The sequence below is a fragment of the Salminus brasiliensis genome, chromosome 1 (assembly GCF_030463535.1).
Source record: "Salminus brasiliensis chromosome 1, fSalBra1.hap2, whole genome shotgun sequence".
Taxonomy (NCBI): Eukaryota; Metazoa; Chordata; class Actinopteri; order Characiformes; family Bryconidae; genus Salminus; species Salminus brasiliensis.
In genome coordinates this window covers 79,845,120-79,867,826 of record NC_132878.1, presented here as the reverse complement: position 1 = coordinate 79,867,826, position 22,707 = coordinate 79,845,120, and the positions used below count along the sequence as shown (strand labels likewise).

At 40.8% G+C, this 22,707-nt stretch overlaps 1 protein-coding gene across 9 annotated transcripts in view; it reads left to right on the top strand.

The window, feature by feature from the left end:
• Positions 1 to 22,341, top strand: part of tnikb (TRAF2 and NCK interacting kinase b) — a 90,451-nt gene extending 68,110 nt beyond the window's left edge. For 4 of the 9 annotated variants that reach the window (XM_072690494.1, XM_072690456.1, XM_072690481.1 and 1 more), the window contains 15 exons: positions 281 to 399; positions 1,196 to 1,293; positions 3,072 to 3,095; positions 6,426 to 6,607; positions 7,405 to 7,519; positions 7,884 to 8,051; positions 8,628 to 8,724; positions 9,824 to 10,006; positions 10,089 to 10,232; positions 11,350 to 11,484; positions 11,703 to 11,803; positions 12,077 to 12,226; positions 13,118 to 13,277; positions 16,297 to 16,436; positions 17,800 to 22,341. In XM_072690494.1, coding sequence (XP_072546595.1) covers positions 281 to 399; positions 1,196 to 1,293; positions 3,072 to 3,095; positions 6,426 to 6,607; positions 7,405 to 7,519; positions 7,884 to 8,051; positions 8,628 to 8,724; positions 9,824 to 10,006; positions 10,089 to 10,232; positions 11,350 to 11,484; positions 11,703 to 11,803; positions 12,077 to 12,226; positions 13,118 to 13,277; positions 16,297 to 16,436; positions 17,800 to 17,883 — 1,900 coding nt within the window. In that variant the 3' untranslated portion in view covers positions 17,884 to 22,341. The remainder of the gene's footprint in view (positions 1 to 280; positions 400 to 1,195; positions 1,294 to 3,071; positions 3,096 to 6,425; positions 6,608 to 7,404; positions 7,520 to 7,883; positions 8,052 to 8,627; positions 8,725 to 9,823; positions 10,007 to 10,088; positions 10,233 to 11,349; positions 11,485 to 11,702; positions 11,804 to 12,076; positions 12,227 to 13,117; positions 13,278 to 16,296; positions 16,437 to 17,799) is intronic. The other 5 variants (XM_072690502.1, XM_072690487.1, XM_072690449.1 and 2 more) reach the window with 3 other exon arrangements.
• Positions 22,342 to 22,707: the final 366 nt, after the last annotated feature.

Genomic DNA, 22,707 nt, shown 5'->3' with positions numbered 1-22,707 from the left:
CAAAACCCCAGTACCCTCCTCTGGGTATGCTGAATTATCACACTGATTAACATTTGTCCTGGGTTATAAATGGGCTTTTCTTCTTTTCTTCAACTGGCCTGACTCTTTGTCAGATTGATGAAAATTCTGTAAAGGTGAAAAGGCTAATTTGTATTATCAACAGCGCCTCACAGCCTCTAGATGCAGAAGGCCAATTACTCATTCAGCCCCACATGTAGCACCTTTAAGAGGCTGCTAATCTTTCTAATCACCTCTGGCTCATGGTTCTCCGTTGCTGCAGTAACCCAGACCTGCGTGTTTCCCTGGAGACGGGTCTCCCGAGGACGAGCAGTGGGAGCTCCTCCAGCTCCAGCACGCCCAGCTCCCAGGGTGGCTCCAGCGAGAGGAACCGGGTGGGAGGTAAGAAGCACTCAGAGACCCACAGCGATTAGCCCTGTTGAGCTAAACCGGCACTTTCCCCTCATACGAGAACTCTGCAGTTGAGGCTGTGTAGTCACTATGCAGGTACAGGTCTAATCAAAAATACATCTACAAAGGGTACAAATGTTAGAATTTCTTTTATTCAGTTTAACATTTTTTTTTATTCACATTAAACAAAATATCTACTTTTCAACTTCTTGTTTCAGTTTACTTACTGTTAGCAATAGTTATTCTTTTATTTACTGATGTGGAAATGAAGAACACTGACAGTTAAATTAATCAGTACATTACTTTTTCGGCTTATGGTTTTCAGATTGGTCCAGCAGTTTCAGTTGTGCAGAAAACATTCATCAGTATCACACAGTGTTAGGAACAGCAGCAAGATGACTAATGACTTTCAGTAGTTTCAGTTCTTTATTTGTGTATGTTTTATATTATTTTAATTAATCAGTAAAAATGAGAGATATGAGCTGACACTGCAGTTTAGGCTAAGACTTGGCTTAGTCAGTGTCTAAGAAACTGACCCTTGAAATTAAGCCAAATCCTGCACTACATTTTCCTTTCAATGGAGAATCTCCATTCAGGCTGGTTTTCCACACCCAGATTAAGCTTAGGCCTAAAAAATATGTGCAATGGTGATTAATTATTGGCACTGCAATTTAGTCTAGGACTAGGCTTAATCCATGTCTGGGATACTGGCCCTCGAGTTTGAGACATTGTGGTTTGCATCTTTACCAGTGCTCAGCTGCTTGTTTGTTGTGTCTGCCTGCCACAGGTTCCAGTAAGCCAGAGGGTTCCCCAGCCATTTCCCAGGAGACCAAACTCAAAACCCAAGAGGAGAGCAGGGAGGTGACCAGACCCAGCCGACCAGCGGTGAGTGACCAGTTACTTTCTTGACATCTCTACACATGTTCTTTTAATGACCAGCAGGCTGTATCTTACTGTCTTTGTAACCATTAGCACATCATTCTCAATGTGAACAGTTGCTAAGTCCCCTACCAGAGGCACTTCCATAATCATTGGGGCCCAGATCATCAGGAACCTGCATTTTTCTCTCAAAGAAATCGTCTGGACTATAAATGTACCACAGTGTGTTCAGTAGTACGGTATCTGCACTTTATTGTAGGGCTGTAACTACTAATTATTTAGTAATTAATCTGTAGACTATTATTATATTATTCGTCTGACTGAACTGTTATGCTGTCTGAAACGTCCGAAGCCATGTCGCCCCCTTCGACTTCCTGTAGGGTATTGCAGTCTGCATTGGGTATTGCAGCAGAAAAAAAGGAAAGGAAGAAAAAATGTTCTCCATAATGTTAAGAGATTTCACCCCAGCTTTTTGTTCTGCCCAAAACTCATCTCCTAGCAAGGTCTAGCCTTAATTGAGTGTTTAAATAGGAAACAGTTCAAAAGTTTTCCAAATATCTGACAACTTCAGGCAACTTCTCTGCTCTTTACCGTCTGCTTCACACCACAGACTATTTCTCACAACTAATGGACAAAATGCGGCTCTTTGTAACACAGTGAGCTAAAAATATTTACATTACATTTAAAGCATTTAGGAGACGCTCTTATCCAGAGCGACTTACAAAAGTGCTTTGCTATTTACCCAAGAAAAACTTTGAATATACTAATAATTTAAAGATACCTCTAAGTTTAGACTCTACTAAACACAAGTCAGTAAGGTGATCTCTCTGCTATTCGCAGAGTATACTCACTAAATGTTTATATACATACAAGCTGCTGGTTTGTTAGGTTTAGAAAAGCATGTAATCATACAGGCACAGCCAATGCATTGGTATCGCTGACCTGTGGGGGGTATGTAAATGTTTTTTTATATATATGTAGAAAGCATAAATAATTACTATTATTAACTACAACTGCTTAGCACCTCCATCTTAGAACAGCTTTTGGAGGATGCTTGATGGAGCTCCCCCTACAGTCAGGAAGTGTAATTTGAGATTTGTAGAGAAAATAAACTATCACTGAGAGTAAAGGAAGCATATGCTATTTATTTTATATGAATGACTTGAGATACACAGTGTTACATAGTTCTCCTGCCTGCTTTACCAAAGTTGCATAGTGCTATTAGCCTCCGTTCTGAGCCTAGAGTAGCAACAGTACCTTGAAGTTGATATTTTAAAGTAATAATGCTGCTATATTTGACACATAAGTAATGAGAAGTTCAGATTTTCAGAATTTCTAAGCCAAGTTGACAGCCCTAGCTAACAGGCGACCCGTGCAGAGCGATGAGGGGAGCGAGAAGACCATCAGAGAGAGTGAGGCTAGTTTTGCTTTGTCAGATTCATGGTCACAGAAGGCTGTGGGCAGCATCAAAGATCCAGTGCCCAACCCCCCTATAACAGAGCTAATGCTTAGACAGGTGCATCATTGAGGCGCTCCTCTCCTTTTGGTGTGAAGTATGACGTATCAACATTTTTTCATGATCAGTAGTATTGATTGATCACTGCAGCCCTACTTTATGGTGCAGAGCGAGCATCTTGATTTTCCGTGCATTCTGCTCTGTGCCTCAGCTCTGTGCTACTAACCATTTTCTCATTTTCCATTTTCTTGCATTCATCTCTCTGTTCTTTCCGCACTCCTCTTCCAATTCTCTCTCTCTCTCTCTCTCTCTGTTGTTGATCCCTCAGAGCTATAAGAGAGCCGTAGATGAGGTTAGTGTGACCTTTGCCCTCTCGCTTCTTCTCTTTTTCTCCCTCTAACTTTATCTCTCTGTTCTCTTGTCTTTCTTTCTCTCTCCACTTCCCTTTTTTCTTTGTCTCTTTCCCGCTCTCGATTTCTCTCTTTTTCTTGTCTTTCTCTGTCTCTCCTCTTTATTTCTCTCTCTCCTCTTTCCCTTTTCTCTCACTCTCCTCTCTTTCAGACTTTCCCACCCTCCCCAGACCTCAAATTTCGACACTTATTCACAGCCATTTTCTCACTCATTTACTCGCTCTCTCACTCCGTCACTCCCTTGTCACTCTCTCTCTGTCCTTCCTTCACTTCACTTTCCCCTTTCTCGGCTGGTAATAAATGCACTGGCTGCTCCTCTCCTCCACAGGCTTGTACACGCACACACTCTCACTCTCTCTCACACACACACACACACCATGTCAGTCACCTTCATTAGTTGCCCATTTCGGCGTCGCTCTAATTCGACACACTCTTTCACAGTCTCAATAAATCCCTGACACTATCTCCGGGTTCTGACTGTTACCTTGGCAACAGCGCTCCCCGGGCAAGAGGAGAAGGAGGAGGAGGAGTGTGTTTGCCTAACCTCCCAGACTAGAAGATGCAGTGTTCTTAAGTTTGGGGAAAATGCCCCGCTCTGGAACAGTGCAGTCAAATATTGATAGATGTAGCTGGCAGTATCTGCAGCCGGATTCAGCAATGGTTCCATATATATATCAGGAGAAGTGGGTCAGTACACTTTCCTAGATGGCCACAGCCCTACAGGGTTTAATGATTTCCTGGCTCTAACACACCTGATTACCTCATTAAGGACCTCATAATGAGCTAGACAAATTCATCTTAAATGTGTTAAAGCAATGATGTGTCAAACACTAAACCTTGTCGTAGGGCTGCTGGGAATCTAGTTTAATTTCCAGTCCATTTCATCAGTTCTTGTCTCACTTATGTACTGCAAAGATTTGACCTATCCATGCCCTGCCCACAAATGCTCTCTTTTTTAAGCTGCTGTTATGGGATCAGACACACCACTAGCAAAAAAATCTCATAAATTCTAATATAGACACTTATGGCTCCAAATATGTCTTTTTGCAAGAATATGTAAATTATTCTTATACAGATGGATTAAATATTTGTCTGGCTACATAACTTTGACTACATTATCAAGCTGGACTATATTGGCAAGTTGTAAACGACAATGGTAAAAAGTAAGCCACCATGCTATTGGTGCTCAGTTCCACAACTAAATTTCCTTTCATAACATTGTATCCTTTCACACAAATACACAACACAGTAAATAAACCTCTCCTAGCCTAGCGATGCCAAAGTGTACCATGTGTTTCAGTACAGATTTTTACACTTCAATAGGTCTCATGTCAACGGCTAAAACTAAGACTGGACAGGAATTAACTGAAAGGAATTGTCCTAATTCTTCCACGTTTTCCCATCAGCCTTGCTGCCCAGAAATCTTTAGTGCAGTGATTATGCTTTATTCCATTTGAACTGGGATGTCGGAATTTCCAGTAGTTACGAGTTAACCTGGAAGCATCCCACAAGTCAGATTTCCTACATTGAAATTTGACAGAACCTCAAGTTTAAAATCCAAGATTGCCACACCACACCGCACGTCGACAGTAGTAAAGTTATTAGTTATTAGCACTGCTATCTTTAAATCAGCCATACACACAGTACAATCCAGCCATCTGTGGGCATGTTTCCATAGTGTTTGGATGTGCGAATTCCACACAATGCATTGTTAACTGGTATTACTAACAATGCTAAATTGGGACTTAAAAAGTGGGACATATTTTGGTTAGTTGCTTTGTCATAAAACATGATGTAAAAAATTAATTGTTAAACTAGTTGTGGTAAACTTCATCTTAAACTAACTGTCTTTTGGAAATGCACTTCTGAGGTAAATGGAGCGCAGCACTAGTTAGACTAATGTACTTTCCATTTCTTTAAAAACACAGTCTGTTGCCTATATTATCATTCAGTGTATTCAGTAAACCAGACCAGGCAAGCATGCTGGTATAGATCCTGAGTCTCTGGGAGAGACTCTACTAAAGATACATGTACATGTGTATATACATATATATATTATTATATATGTATGTATATATAATATATAATATTGTGTTTTCATATATATATTTATTTTGTTTCTTTTATAGTGATATTTATAAGATTGTCTATAAATGGATGAACTGCAAAGTAAGAAATTAATTGTACAGTGTAACTGCTTGTTTCTGCTGTGCATATAAAGCTCAGTAGAGAGCAGAACCCAGTAAACAATTGGTGTAGCATTGTTGTTAAAATCACATACATAAGTTTGCATGGCAACTAAAGAGAAATTTTCATATTCTTAGGTTTATATATATATATATATAAAATATTATATATATATATATATATATATATATATATATATATATATATATATATATATATATAGTATCAGTTAAATAAATAAATAACTGATACAAATATATAAACAAACTGACTATTAATGCCTAATGATGTCATATTACAGTTTTTTTTTGTGATTTGTGTTTTTGGAAGTAGTGTAAGATTAAATACAGAATGTCCATTTTTTCTGCAGATAGTGTTAATGTTACAGCAGATCTGTGTAATTTTTGGCTGTAACAGATTTATTGAAATAAGTAATAAAAGGTTCTCTAAGGCTTGTCTAACCTCTCAACAGTAGCTATAGAAGAGCAGAGTGGAACATGGAATAGGTCAGTTCTTAGTGTGATGGAGCACAGTATGTGGAGCTCAGTGGAACTGTAGTTTTCTCAGTGGCTTTTCTTTTTGTCTGGCTGCCTGGGCATCAGGAGGAACTGGTAAGAGGTGCAGGCTGGTAGGACTGACCCTGACTAACCCTCCTGCATGTCATTAAGAGGCCTAATCAGCCACTCTGCCTCATGGTCCTGGTCTTCTTGCTCTGCGTTCTCTCTCTTTTGTGCACGATGCTGCCCTCTGCGTTCTAGCATCATTTGCTGAAATGATGGCTGTATTTTTCTCCCTCCTTGTCAAGACTTCATTTTGCTAGCACTGTTGACTGCTTTGTTTCTGTCTGTGATATTCTTTGTGTATGAAATTAATACAATACCTCCTGCTTCAAATGTACAAGAATATCCTTACTGTTTTTATTACCTCAACTAACAAATTAATTGTACAAATTGTATTTATCATTTTCTTTACTTACTAGCCATTTCTCGTGTAGGCCTTTGAGGAATGTTTGTTAGAGGTTAGGTTAGGCCCAAATAAAAGGCGATATTGATGTATTGATCGTTTCTGTGGCCTCTGACTGTCAGGACCTCACTGCTCTGGCCAAAGAACTCCGGGAGCTGCGCTCCAACGAGGAGACCAACCGGCCACCCGTCAAAGTGACCGACTACTCATCGTCAAGTGAGGAGTCAGAAAGCAGCGAGGAAGAGGAGGGAGAGGGTGGAGCTCATGATGGAACGGTGCCAGTCAGCGATATCCCACGCATCATGTAAGGCTTTTATGGATTCTTTCATTATGATTGTGGAATCAAATGGAATTGTGGCAAAATGTAGGATTCCTGGGTGTGCTCATATATGTTTTTGGAATAATTCCTGTCCCAGTCTTAATGGGTCCATATCATTCAAAGTCAATTTTGCAGTAATTAAAAAATGGCAGTTAACAGGAACAGTGGCGGTTAGGTTAAGGAAATCTAAGAAAACGTTGTAAGAATGAAGTTTGCTAGACAGACAAATCAGAAACCCTGCTCGACTGCAAAAGACCTTCAGGAAGATTTAGCAGACTCTGGAGTGGTTGTGCACTCATCAGAGGAAATCTTTTCCTGCATTTTCACCTGTGGACAGGTTAAATTTGAAATGAAACGTTTTTGATGCACCGAGCAAAGATATGCTAGGACGAAAAAGGGAGCAGAATTTCATGAAAAGAACACCTGTCCAGCTGCATGGGGGTGGATCTGTCATGCCTTGGAGCTAGTTGGCACAGGGAGTATAGAGGGGAATTAACACCAGGAAAGCAAGAACTAAAATACTCTTAGTCGGCTACAAAAAATGTTTACTAATTTAAAATGTTACTGAAGTAAAAGTACTGACCGTGTTTTACCAGGGTGTCCAAACATTTGCTTTGCGTCCTTTTGAATTTTATTTGTTTGTTAATTTGTAAATTTTCACAGCTTTTGACCAGAGGTGCCCAAACTTTTGCATGCCACTGTATAAACATCACATATGAATAAAAAAAATAGAAGAGCAATCTAGGACGTGTTTTTTTGTTGTTGTTTCATCCTCTCAACAGGCCATCAGCTGGCCAAGGTGGCAGTGAAACATTTGGTGGAATGGTTGGCCAAGAGGATAGCCATGAAGAGTCCTATGGAAACAACTTGAAAGACAGCACCCTAATGATGAGAGAGGTAAGAACCTGGGGGGTGGGCATCTGACCTCTGATCATTCATTAGAAAAATCCAGACAGTACCTCCTACACCCATTTGTTTGGTGTGCCACTGTTTCATTTCTCTCAAGTTTGTCTGATTTGGTCATTCTCTTTATATTTGGTTATAAGTTGGTGTTTCTGTTCAGTTCAGTTCAGTCACCATCTTGGTTTTCCAGCACCTTTACTATGTTTCTTGAGGGAGGGGAGGGGTCTCACTGCTCGTGCTGACAGGGGGGAGGGCACTCGGGTTGCATTTCCCCAGATTTTCTCCACTAGGTGGTGCACTGGCAGTGCATGGGGCTCAGCACTAGTGTAGCCCATCTCTCTCTGTTCCTCTCCTGCAGATGTTTGGGGAAAGAAAGCGCTCGGGTCATGCCGAGAGCAACGGTTTCCCTGGTAACGCCAATCTTCCCGATCTAGTGCAGCAAAGCCACTCCCCCTTGGCCACGCCCAGCGAAGGCCCGGGGCGCCACTCCAGTCTGCATGCGCAGGACCTGGACGCTGTGGCTGAAGTAGGTGACGGTGCAGGCCTGTCCGAGCCACCCCCAACCCTTAAACCTTAACTCTAACGTAACCCAACCCTCTAACCATCACCATCCAGTCCAGTCCAATCAATACGCATATTTATCTGGCTGTGTCTTCTGGCTGTAGATTCAGGGGTGCCCCGCTCTTGTCCAGTTCCAGGCTCCCATCCTTGCCTTTCTAAGCACGTTTTGCTTTTCAAATTATTCTTTTACTCACTCTTACGTTAATGCTTATTTCTGAGTCATCTATAAATGCATGAACCAATAAAACCAATGGCCATGGCATTTATGTACGATGCTCTCTTACATGCCTTCTGAAACATCTCTTGATTTGCTATCACTACGCCCTTTCTTTAACCCGTATGCTTCTATAAGACCTATCTAAAAACGTCTGGATTCACATGTTGATTGACTTAACATGTTGACAGTTATATGCATGTTGGCATATAATAACGCAAACTGTATACAGCTGTTTACTCCTTAAGTTGCTGTCCATCATATGGGATTGTTAGCTGTGTAGACAGGTGTGGGAGTGTCTTTTTCATGTTGGTCTCTCGTTGGCAGTACGGGAGTGGGTCCAAAGCCTCGTTCACTCCCTTCGTGGACCCGCGGGTGTATCAGACCTCGCCAACTGAAGACGATAACGAGAACTCCGCCTCAGGTCAGTGTCTCTCTGTTAAGATATGTATAATAAATAGATATAGAATAATGAAGGTACCTGACTGTTGGGTTATGTTGTTATTAGATTTTGGGTTAAACTGATACTTTGACAAAAAATCTAGATGCATATGTAACGTCTACAGTTAGGGTTGGGCGCCCTCCACCCCCTTTTTTCATACCAGCACACCGTCTGAAGGTATTACGACTGTATACGGTATTACCGGGGCCCGGGGGGCTGTAAGTTGTGCAAGTAGTTCAAATTGTTGTACATTTATGTGGCTTTTGTACAACATCACATAAAAAACGATCCAATACAGAATCCAATAAGTTCACTTTGCGCACAGGGTGACTAAGTAAAGAAGCACAGTTTTATATTTGTCATTCAATAAATGTTAAATTGTAAGTCTGACAACTGCTAATGTTAAACTGCTCTAAATCAGGAGAGAGAAGCTGGCTACCATTAGACAACAATCTGCTTACTACTGAACAAATGCAGCTGACTGAAAGCCCACTTTTGGACGAGAAGTGACTGCTGTTGAAAATAAAGTGCGTCACGACTGTAGGGGGAGCCCTGGAGCAAAATATGCTAGTTCATACGTAATGCTGCTTTAACCATTTTTCTCACTGCATAGAAATTTTTAATTTAGAAAGCAAACACTTTACCTTCAAAAGTGTCCTGTAGTTCGGGGATGGGGAACTCCATTTTATGCTTTTCCTGTTTAAGAACTCCCCTGTTAATCAGCAAACTGGCCCGAGCCTGGCACTAGGCATGGTGCCGATAGGTTCATTTGCTCAAGAGATTCCTATTCTGTTGGCAATATTCTCTACAGGAACTAGGCAGGCTGTGTCTAGCTGCATTTGCACATCTGTGTGTGCAATGGGTGCAACTTAAAGTAGCTGAATGCATTTATTACAAGCAGTGTCTACAAACATTTGGACCTATTGTGTACATTAACCTTATGGCTCAAAGCTTAAAAATGTAAGAATCAAACCCCAGCCATTTCCTATCTGAATGACTGCATTCCGGTATAAAGGGGAAACTATGCAAATTGATAAGTCATCATTAATTGAGGAATGTTCCTGCATCTCTCCTGCTGCAGCTCTGTTTGCAGATGAGCTGTTGAGGCAGGAGCAGGAGCAGGAGCAAGCTCGGCTCAATGAGGCGCGCAAAATCTCTGTGGTCAACGTCAACCCCACCAACATCCGGCCGCACAGCGACACGCCCGAGATCCGCAAATACAAAAAGCGCTTCAACTCCGAGATCCTGTGTGCCGCTCTGTGGGGTGAGCCTGACCGCCGACACGTAACACTACTGCTGTTCTCCGGATTTTCACTAACCTGTAATCCTGCATCTTTGTGGTGTAGGGGTGAACCTCTTGGTCGGAACTGAAAACGGCCTGATGTTGCTGGACCGCAGTGGTCAGGGCAAGGTGTATAACCTTATCAACCGCCGCCGCTTTCAGCAGATGGACGTGTTGGAGGGCCTCAACGTGCTGGTCACCATCTCTGGTAAGACACAATCACACAATCGAGACATAATAATAGTGTGTTTCATTTGCATAGCACCTCCTTACCAGAACTCAAGGACACTTTACTGTATAGAGGCAGGTATAAGTATACATAAATGAACAAGGACACAATAACACAGAATCTAGCAGACATAACAGGAGACAAATACAGAAAGGTAAATAAAGGAAATCCCAACAGCAGGACCAGGACTAGTCAAAACATGAAAGGATGAGGCTGATTTCAGCATGGAGTAGGAAAAGAAAAGGAAAGGTTTGGGGCTGGACATTTAAGTCAAAATTGAAGGAGCGGAGCCAGAGAGGCTGTATTAATGTTTTCACAGCCATCAAAGGTTTAATGACCAAAAGGCCAGCCCACAGGTGGTATACTAAGTATATTTACATATAATTTGGTTAGGCCAACCCAACCTGGAACTGCTGTGTGGCAGAGGGCCGCCTAGCTGGAACGAGAGTCGTGGGTTTAACCTGGCTGAGAACTTGAACCGACTACTGGCTGCTCGCAGACGGGGTTGATTATCTGGTTACAGTGTCAAGTGGTGAGACACACATATTAGGCACATGAACAGGAAAAATGGTCAAGCGGAAGAATCGGAGACACTGGGCTTAAAGAGCTTAAATTGTGATGGCTAGACGACTGAGCAGAGCATCTCCTAAACACCAGACAGATATTGTCTTTGGGTTGGTCAGTATCTATGAAGTGCTCCAAAGAAGGACAACCGGTGAACCGGCAACAGAGTGATGGGCACCCAAGGCTTCTTAATGTGATCCATGGAGGCCCCACCTCACAACTTACTGGTCTTAAAGGATCTACTGCTAATGCCTTAGTGTCAGATACCACATGACACCATCAGAGGTCTTGTAGGGCTGTTTTGGTGGCATGAGGGGGACCTACAGAATATTAGGCAGGCTGTTTAATGTTAGGGCCGATCAGTGTCAATTTTGGTCATTTAGTTAAAGTTTTCTCTTTTGTGTTTAAAGTTAATAAAGCAATAAGTTATGATTTACTAACCCTTTCAGCTTATGGAGGTGTCCAGATTGCTGGAGATGAGTAGAGGGAATGCTGAAGGCACTAATACTGCCCTTTCTCTTGTCTTGCTCAGGCAAAAAGAACAAACTGAGGGTGTACTACCTGTCATGGCTCAGGAACAGGATACTCCACAATGATCCTGAGGTGGAGAAGAAGCAGGGCTGGACCACTGTGGGGGACTTGGAGGGCTGTGTTCATTACAAAGTTGGTATGTGTCATGGATAACAGTGTTCTGTAACTCAAACTGTTCATACGCTGATAAAACGGCCGTGAACATCATTTCCACGTCAGTTAAATATTTAAGCCCAGCTATTGCCAAAAGTATGTAAACAAACAGACAAAGCGATGATGGATGAGTGAATATCACTTCGTTCATGTGGAAAAGACTCACTGCATTTCCGACATCTGTCTCTTTGCGTTTGAAAGTGAAATATGAGCGGATCAAGTTCTTGGTGATTGCCTTGAAGAATTCTGTGGAGATTTACGCCTGGGCTCCCAAACCGTACCACAAATTCATGGCTTTCAAGGTGAGAGACAGGATTTATTCTCTCTGATGTGAGATTTTTGTCAGAATCCTCAGCTGTCAGATCATCTAGAATGAGTCGTTTACTTTCAAAGATCTAGCTGTCAGATCATTTGAGAAGATATTTGATTTCAGCTGCTGCTTCATCAAATGCACTTAGACATGCAGGGAAGAACAACCTTTCAGGCACAGATATTGCTCTAACACTTTGCTGGTGTGGTCTATTTCTCTCTCTCTCTCCCTCTTTCTCTTTCTCTTTCTTTCTTCCTCTCCAAAGTCTTTCACAGATCTGCAGCACAAGCCCCAGCTGGTTGACCTCACTGTTGAGGAGGGCCAGAGATTAAAGGTTATCTATGGCTCCAGCGTTGGCTTTCATGTGATAGATGTTGACTCTGGGAACCCCTATGATATCTACATCCCATCCCACGTAAGTGACGGTGGGCTGAGTAGAGGAGATTTCCCCTTTCTCAGCCTCAGGGGTCAGGGCGGGTAACCTCCTCCTCCTCCTCCTCCACAAGGACACTGTATTAAAGTGTGTTGGTATATGGTTGAAAGCAGTGTTTTCTGATGTTGAGTGTAATACAGTGCTACTACTGCTACTAATACCACTAATAAACACCCATATCTGTGTATCTAGTGGAGATAAGATACTGTGATAGTAGGTTTGTAGTATTAGTAGTTGTTGAAGCTGCAGTAATGTAATGTCTGTGTCCTTTTGTAAAAGTTTATAATAATAGAAATATACCATACCAGTCAAAAGTTTGGATACACAATTTAAAGTGTTTTTCAGGCCCTTTGATCTAAAGACGTATATCTGGATGCTTGATAAATGTAGAGTGAAAATTGTTGGAAAAGAACACCTGGTGGCCCCTCATGAAGCTACTGTAAAAAATCTAGTTTTGATTGTGGAATTATGTGTGTTAAAACTTTTGACTGGTCTAAAAATCCTAATCCACAGTAGGATATATTTGCTTAGAGCAAAACATTTCCCCGATCTACGACCTTTGACCAACCAAAAAAAAAAAAAAGACAAAAAGCACATGTCTGATAAAGTGCACCAAAGCAACCACAATGTGGCGGCACCCAGAAAGTGGCGGATGGTACGCAGCAGGTTTGGGGTGATCAGTTGGTGGTGCTGAGGAGAGCGGGGGACTTTATTGTTGCAGCAGTTTCTCGCAGGGAGAAGTGTCGGCGGGCCAGCAAGGGGGAGAGCGTCACCTGCAGAGGGGAATGTTATGCACTGCCGCTCGTACTTGTCACCCGAGGCTCATCTGCCCCCCCACCCCTTCCCCCCTCCCCCCCGTGTTCCCTCCCCCAGATTCAGGGCAGTGTCACCCCCCACGCCATTGTGGTGCTCCCCAAGACCGACGGGATGGAGATGCTTCTGTGTTATGAAGATGAGGGGGTCTATGTGAACACTTACGGCAGAATCACTAAAGACGTGGTGCTACAATGGGGAGAGATGCCCACCTCTGTTGGTAGGTTGTGGTTGTTTCTTTCATTGGACACAAAACCGCCCCTGTTCTCCTTTCAGAACCCTGTCGCCCAGCTGCTAGGAGTACCCACCTCCCGAGCCCAGCACTTCCTTTAAGTAAACCCCTCACTCCCTAAGCAAACATATATTAGTCTCAGTAAACACATCAGTACACACATGCATTATTGTGACTGCATGTTCTCAAATCCAGTCCAGACACTTAGTGGTCCTGGCTAGGGTTGCACCAACAGGGCTTACACCTAGTGGTGCGCTAAGTTGCAGCTATTGCCACTTCTTTTCAAATGTGTAATCACATTTATTAATGGTAAAACATTTAACATGAGGGACATCCCTTTATTCCATAAAAGTAAAAGCCCTTTTGCCCTCAGGTCATGTTTTAATCACAATAAGCTCAGTGGACTTAGACCTTAGGCAGAATTGCCCACTGCAATTGTTTCAAGTACCTGTTTGCCTGGGGATTTTTTGTTTGTTAGTACACCAGTAGCCTAAATTAGTAAGGTAGCTAGCTTGTAGTAGGTATGCATGTAGTAACTACCAATTTCAGATATTAATATAGGCTAATATAGGCTGATTAGCAACAGGCTAGCACCCAAGTATCTCCAAATGAACTTCTCAGGAGGAACGTCAAATTGTAATGTCACTGAATTTTAAGAAATTTTACTTCGGACCATTTCTGTCGGTCCATTCATCATATGATGTTGACACAGTGTAAAGTACAGGTGTTGATGAAGCAACAGGGTTTAGATATGGAAGCGACGATATTTTCACATGGATGGGCACTGCTTAAGCTAGTCCCCTTTCTAGTAAATCGGTCGTAGCTACGACCTATTTAGTAATCATGACCTATTGGTGCAACCAGCCTCAGCCCTGCCCTGCACATTTTAGTGTTTTCTCTGCTCTAACACACCCACTCCACCTCAGGAACAGCTCAGTAATTAGCAGAGGAAACACTAAAATATGCACAGAAGGGTTACTCCAGGATCAGGGTTAAAACCGACTACCTAACTGGAATTAATAGGGCTCCCCACTCTTTTCCTTTACCAGACCATGCACACTTAGTATAGAGTCCTTTCCATGCCCCCTCGTGCCCTTGCACTGTCCCCCACACCTCCAGTCTCCAGTCCACCTTCCAGTCCTGGCACAGAGTGCAGTGGTGGTGATGCGTGTGTATGTATGTGTGTGTGTATGTGTGTGTGTGTGTATGTGTATGTTAATTCATGTTTGTGTGTTTTGTTTGCTTTCTTCCTCTTTGTTGGAAACATGCAGTCTGTAGCTAACTCTGTTAACTGACACTGGCTTCAGCACTCCATGTGTTGCTGTTTCATGCAGTTTCATTTGGACTTGTCTTCACATTCTTTGTGTGAATCTGTAACATATCTTATTGTCTTTCTATGTACTTGAACCCTGAAATGCATTTTTTAGAGTAGAACGTTATAGTGAAGCAGGATGAACGCCTAATGGATCCTGAATGATGTGGACTTGTCTGCATCTTTAAAGATCCACTTTAAATCTGTGAGCGACCACCATCAGAGAGCTGAAAAAGGCTGATTCTGGTGTTTAACCTAAACCTAGCGCTAGATTAACGTTTAGGGTGTCTTTGTACAACTAACGATCATATGTTTAATGATCTATTTTCGTGTCTTGGGTCCACGGTGTTAATTTTTAGCATTTGATGTTTGTTTGTTCTCATCTTGAATGTGAATGTTCTGGTTTATTTTATGTCAGTTATGTAATTTATTGCCAATGCTGAGGGTCCCGAGTCAGACTGAACAGCTGCCCCTCTTCCTAAATATTTAGCCCATCCATGTTCTGCCTATAAATGCACTCTTTTGGAACAGCAGTCATGAAATTGGACAAGCTTTACAGAACACTGGAAGAAATTGTGCTAGCTGCTAGCTAGTAAAAGTTTATTGTAAAATATCTTGATTACTTGATAACATTGGGCATTATTAAATATTGCGCTGATTAATACAGGACATTTCATTATATTTCACTTCTTTTTTGGTCAGTCATTATAATCTGTGTTAGTTTAAAATTGCATACAATAGAAAAAAAAACTTACTTACTAAAAATTATTATACAAACTGAAAATCACCAACTAATCAACTACACATACTGTGAATGCCACTGGAAATAATAGCGTTATATGGGAGAGCCAGGAAAATAAATACGCTGTATGTTTCTGTCTGAACTGCTGTATGTTAAAAGTGTTACATGCAGTCTGTGCAGAATATAGTTATTAAGATAAAATATTCAGTATTTTTAAAAGGAAAAAGAAACAATATAAAATATTTCATTAGCTACACCTTTGGGCTGACTAATTTGTTGGACAGTTTGTTGTGCCACATAGTTACTTTTACACTAAATGTGATGTTTGACAGCGTTCTGTAAAACTTGTCCAAAGAAAAAGCACATTTATAGGTAGAGCATGGAAAGGTGATATTAGTCAACTTAAATTACTGTTCAGTGGTTCTGTACTCAGAACATAATAGTAGCCTACAATACACATCCCTCCAGTATTTGTATGCCAAAACTCTTGTGATCTGCCTTGTCAGAACATTTTACAGAAAATCTGTTTACTATCAGCATCTCTGCTATTGACATTCCATAAGTCTCAGGGAGGTTTTCTGAGGACCCGTAACACATTCAGTCGTAGATAGGGTACCCTTATATTCAGTGCTTTAGTGTTTTTGATCACTTCACTGAATGCACAATAGAGCAACAGAAAATATGGCAAAATCTGCCATAATCATTACTGATTCCGAACAGGATCTATTTTCTGAGCCTCAGAAACTGCTGCAATAATTACCTCCTGATGGTGTGGGGTGCCTAGGGCAAGCCTGTCTTTTTCCGGTCATGGCCGGTTTGGGGTTGCTGTTGGCCGTCAGAAGTCGTTGAGGAATGGGGTGTTTCTCACTAACGTGTAATGCTTTGAACTGCGTTGAGAGTCAGCGCTCTCCTGTCACATGTCCTGTTGTCCTGTCCCCTTCCCCACTCTGCAGCCTACATCCACTCCAACCAGATCATGGGCTGGGGAGAGAAAGCCATTGAGATCCGTTCAGTGGAAACGGGACACCTCGACGGAGTTTTCATGCACAAGCGAGCTCAGCGACTGAAGTTTCTCTCTGAGCGAAACGACAAGGTCAGTTAACATGCCGAGATGCCTCGGAATAGCAGGATTTTGCTGAACTGCTTTGGTTGGTATTAAGAAGGATCAAACTGCACGGAAATTGTGTCACCTCTTCCAATTGTAAGGAGTTCCTTTTTCAATCAGTGATCAGTTGCAATCAATAACCATTAAAACCTGCCATTATGTTTCATTTTTGAACACACAGATGCTGTTTACACACTTCATCAGCATACATGTTTATCCTTTCATGCTTTTATTCAGATCTTTTTTATTTTATTTTACTTGATCACATGAAAAAACAAGTTTAAACGAACCCAAGACGCGCAACATTCCACGTTAAAATATGCCAGGCACAAAAGTGAAACCAGGCACAATTGTATCCACCAGATTTAATTTAATGTGCAAAACCTCTTATGTCGAAACACTGCTGGACAGTAGTGGAGCTCTACTATCTGATACAGCCTTGTAGATGTGGAAGATTCATAGCCTTGATTTGCTATGAATCTAGATTTGACTGAGTGTAACGCACTAATAGTAACATGAGAAATGACGTTTTCAGCACTCTAATGGAAGTAAAATGGAAACAACGTATGTGTTGATGTGTTTTTGTTTATATAGGAAATAAGATCTCTGCAGGTCACATCTGGGAGGCATTTCAGACAAAAGTAAAAACAGAGTCTGGCTAAAGTGTATCCAGATACAATCTGGACATTAAACACATGTTGATGTGTGAAGGTGTAAACAGCTTCTAAGACTTAACTTTTTTCTATTCGTTTAACTAAAGATGTCTTAATCCGTTCCAGGAATTCAGGATTGGGGCCAATCCAGGCATATTTTAATGGTTTGGGTATCAGATATTTTAATCCAAATCCAGTTCAGAGTCTTTGTTTAACCACAGTGTTCAGAGCACCATCTGGTGTCCTCAAGACTACTTAACTGACTTTAATCCCAGGCAGCAGTAGTAAGGACATTCTAGTCTGCAGTGTGAAACTATTTTACAGTGGAATATGAGAATATAGCAGAGTATCTAAAACTACCACTACCTACAAACACACACACACAAAGGGACATGACTGCAGTGTTTTAAAGGAACTGGTCAGGTAGGAGAGTCAGACTGGATTATAAGATATATTCAACATTATGAAACTCCTATTTGATTGGAAGTTGTTGATGTGATTTGTCAAATATATCAAATCAAATCAGATTGATCACATTTATTCACATTTATTGTCTCATCACATTACACAGGTGTAAAGGTGAGTGGAAACTTCACCCCACAACTGATCAGCAGGCGACAACACAACAGTTTGTCCTATTGTAGGTGAAAATACCTCTGTTTCCCTAATGCCTCTCTACGTTCTGCTTGTTTTGGCAGGTCTTCTTTGCCTCAGTCAGGTCGGGAGGCAGTAGCCAAGTTTTCTTCATGACCTTGAACAGAAACTCCATGATGAACTGGTAACCCATCCACACCCTCCCCTCCATTGTGTCTGTGGACGTGTTCTGTTTTGAAAAGTGAGGTGCAAATCACGGAGCGTGGAATACAGCAGGGTGTTTAGGATAACGATAAAGACTTGCCTGATGCTGCTCCAGAAAGCCGAAGACATCTGAATGGTCAGACACGAGTCCACAGTCAGTTAGTGACCGATCCCCCTCCCCAGACCACCAGGGGGCGCCAGAGAAGAACAACCTCTATCCAGAATCTCCTATGGCTGTGGGGTTCTTACGTTTTGTTTTGTTGTTTTTTTTCCCCCTCCCATTGACAAATATGTTCCCAGAGACGGTTATTATTAGTGGAATGGACCTGAACTGGGACAGACTCTCCTGTGTAGAGTGACTGTTGACTATTGAACAAAATATTGTAACTGTTTAGACACTTTCAACACAATAATTTATTGCTGTTGGGCTATACATGGGAAAAATCCTCTAATACCGAACAGTTCTCTGTAGAGGTTGGTATGTGTGTGTGGCTGTGTGGGCTGTGTGTGGGTGCTCAGCCTTGTATGTTTTACACTCCAAACTCTCGTGGAACACATTTCATCACCACTTTGTTTTTTACAGTTACACTGTAGCTGTGCAAGAGTGCGTACTGTACGTATGTCCTATCTGTGTGTACGGTCGAGTGTTTTGTATGTTGGAAAATAAAAGGCTTACCATCCATAAGAACAAAAAATAATAGTTAAGACAAATCTTGAAAGGAATGCCTGGATGTTTTTTTGTTTGTTTGTTTTTACGACACGTCAGAATTACGAGCCGTTCCAGTCCTTTTATTATTTTTTTTATTTGGATTCTGGGAAAATAAAGGTCCGTTTCACATTGTAATAAGACTATGCTGTAGTTTTGTATTTTAGTTTGGACATTTAGTGCTCTTCGCAAAGTGCAATAAAGGCCAGAGGAGACCACTGGAAGTAAGGTGCTCAGCTCTCCCGCAGATGGATCCATCGCTTCTAACCGTGAGTTAGAGTGATATTCTCCGCCACCCTCTGTGTTCCTGCTCATCCTGTAAATGCTCACGCCTCGGTTTCTGAACAAAGCGTCTGACCACCAAAACACCCTGAAACTGTGACTCTGTGAGAGCAGTGTTTTTACAATGTACGTGGTTCTTCAAGCAATCCACCTGCAAAACTACAGTAATTCACCAATGTGATTTTTTTTCTTTGTTGGTCTTAGTTTTGGGAGGGGAGGGTGAGTTTTGTGAGTCGAGCTTCCTCTAAACCTACCTCATTTATTTCATCTAGTAGTTCCATTGCGATTTTGTATTCGGGTCATGGCTAACATTTTCACTGTATTTTACACAAGGCAAGGCAATATTTAGACTGTAGGTGAAAAACGTGTTAGTAAACTTGAACCAGCCGGTGTTTTTAATATCATTAGGTGATAAAAAAACTTCTCAGATCTCCAGTTTGCCTCATTATCTTTATTTTTACATTACCATGCAAAAATGGGCCACAGTGTAAATCAGAGACTCTGAAATGTGATGTTTTTATATTTCCTTTCAGTTTTTGACCTGAGCTGTTTACTAAAAACTGAGTGATTTTTTAAATAGTGCCAAAAATTAGCCAAAATTAACAAATCAACAGCCATACTCTGTGCAAGAAATTGTATCCCTAATAATTCCTCTAAATTACTTGTGTGTTAAAATATGACATATTGTAATTTAAGTTTTTAATTTTTAACAGTTAATTTGGAATGACAACAGAAAACACCTTTTTTTTTCTCATGACAGGGAATATTTTGCACTTCTTTTTCCGTAACAGACTGTCAGTGTTCGCTGTGAGAAGACTCGTTTAGGCAAGAGTGCTGCTGCACTCACTAAAAATATAATTCAGCTTAATTCATTTATTTTAATGTAGAATTTATTAGACAGCAAAACATCAAATCAGAATAGAAATTTGTATTTTGAAATTTTATTTATTACGTGTTTGAACTGTTTGAATTTCTTACCACAGATTCCTGAATGTGCTCCTTTTCACTTCAACATGTCAAATTAGATTTTTTTACTCATGAAAATGAGAGAATTAGCATTCAAATTTAATTCATACTGATAAATGTAGTTTCTTTTATTCTAATGAATTGGGAAAATGTTACTATTACTACTATTATTGCATATTTTACTAGTATTGCCATTTGTACTAGTTCAAAATGAACTTCAGACAGTAAGAAGATAGCTAAAACAACCTTTCACTGATTTGGTCTGCCTGTGCCATGACATCTGTTAGCGCCTGTGAACACCAGGGATCGCTGCAGAGAAAATGGAAACTGGAAGGTCAAAGGGAAGTTTGTGTAACAGAGTGCCGTTAGACATTCTGCAAACAGCGGTTGAGATGAGAGCACTACACAATGAAAACACTGGCCCAAGTTACAGATTTTGGTCACCCTTGGGTGGTTACACATGAGACCTGGAACCAAACGTCTTACATGTACCCGGTGCATTTTCTACAGCATTAACCTGTGAATTGTGAGTGAGTGTGAATGTGTTTAATGCATGTATGGAAAGTTTCACTAGCCACCCTTATTTCCTTTTGGGATCTTACGGTCAATTTTACCTTCACACAAAAAGAAAACATAAAACTGTGATGTGGGGTTGAAATGTGTCACTCTCTTGCCTGCAAATGTGGATTTCTGTATTTCTGCTCTCATTTCTATGGAACTCTCATAAAAGTGTGTGTGTGTGTTTGGTCTCACTTTGTCTTAATCTGGACTTATAATAATAAAAACGGTCTGCACTGTAAGTACGTCCTTTAATATTCAGTTTGGTAGTGACTGGTACTAATAATAAGTTAGGGATGTTTGTCTGACACATTTAGAAACAGCGTGTAAACTGGGATGCTGGCTATTGGGTTGATAACAGGGATGGGTGAAATTACTCGATTTCTTTTTGATACTAAAAAAGATAACATGGCGGATATTCTGATACCATAAGTCTTCCAAAATGATTTGTACTTTTAAGTCATGAGTATGTAAGAAGGAATGCAATTAGTTCTGCAGTGAAAACCAGTAAAAATGTGAACATCAAACCGTATATTTGGAAGAAACTGTTGGTATTTCCATGTAGGGATGGATTTCTCAAAAAGAAAACACCAGGATTGGAAGAATCGATACTTTGACATTGATCCACTTACTCCTAAAGTAGAGTAGCTAAAAGTCCCATAAAGGCCTGGCTTCTGCAGAATCTAGCCTTATTGACCTTGTCCCGCCTTTTAAAACCCTGATATCCACAGTCATGCCAATGTACACATATTCAAACACAAAGTAGATAAGGTATGTGGTTTAGTAATTGAAGCCTTCCCTTTTTGAGCACACTGACGCTGCTAGCACTTGTGTCTGAAATCAGACATACCCATGTTTATTCACTTCAAGGATATCATATCATTGTTATTTTGTTGTACCATGCCATGTTTCTGAATGCTGCCAAAACAGAAATGGGTTTTACTGATATAAAGAACACTAGACAAACATGTAGCTAGGTCTTTAATGAGGTCCTGATCTTGTCATATTTGTGCCTAGTGTACATGGAGTCCAGTATACCACTCCAATGCGCTCACCTGTTTCATTCTCTCAATGTAAAGCACCTTTTTCGGTTGTATTCCAACACACTGCTGAGCTCCGGCTTATCATAAAACGAGTATTTTATGGACATAGCCCATTTGTGCGGAACCCAGACTTGCTTGATATTCTGATCCGACCTATTTATTGGTTTGTACAGTACATCATTTCTGGTATTGTATTTGGAAGCAACAGTATTATTACTGGTTTTGCAAAGGGATTCTTTTCTATAGCTGTATTTTGGATTAGCTTGTTGGTCTGAAAGTGCTATGAAATCTATATTAGAATGTCAGAGAAGATTAATATCAGTGCTTTATGTAATAACAGTTTAACCTATTTCAGATTTCTTTTATGTTTCCTTTTCTCCCTGTATTGTTCAATGCTTTCCTTCTGTTTTCCTTAAGATACGTTTCACTGCTGAATATAGCCAAACTGAAGTACTGATACTTTTTTGTATGGTGAAATTTTCCTAGTCTGGTTTAAGGGGGGGGGGGCTGGTCCATCCTGTTTATGTCTGAAGAAGAGCCTGAATGGAGACAACGGTGTAAATGTAACTACTGAAAAGATCACCTAAGAGATGGTTAAGCTAGATCAAACAGTAGGATTATTAGCAATAAAAAAGTGTGTTACTGATTTTGATAAGATTTTCTGGTATTTTCCTTTTTCTGTCTTAATTTAGTAGAACAATGTTCAAATTGTTGATGTCCAGAAGTTGGCGGGATGGCAGGATTTCAGGGGTTCTAAATGACACGGACATAGTAATGGACATGTGAGCTCCAACTTTGACGAGTACATTCACAGTTTGTTTCCATGTAACATAAAGCATTGGAACTTTGCTGTTTTTTAATAAATTGATGTATCAAATCAAATCAAATCTGTGTTGTCTTTCTTATTTACAACATCAGTGAGTAAAACTTCACCTACCACCCACAAAGGTACTGGAACGCTGTTTTAAATCAAACTATTAACAGTGTTGGGCCAGAAGGCTGTCATGATGAAGGAGTACCATACAGTCGTATGTAACTGTTTGGGCACCCCGGGTCAAATGACATTTTACAAGTACAAATCTTCTATAGAGATCTCACTTCTACATATTTTAATACACGTTTACTGTTTATTTCATGAATTGTTCAAACTGAGGGAAACAAAACAAGATGTCAAATGTGGCATGTAGCTTATGTTTTAATAAAATTTGGCAAATAAACACATAGCTGCTGTCCAATTAGAAAAGTGTTTGCAT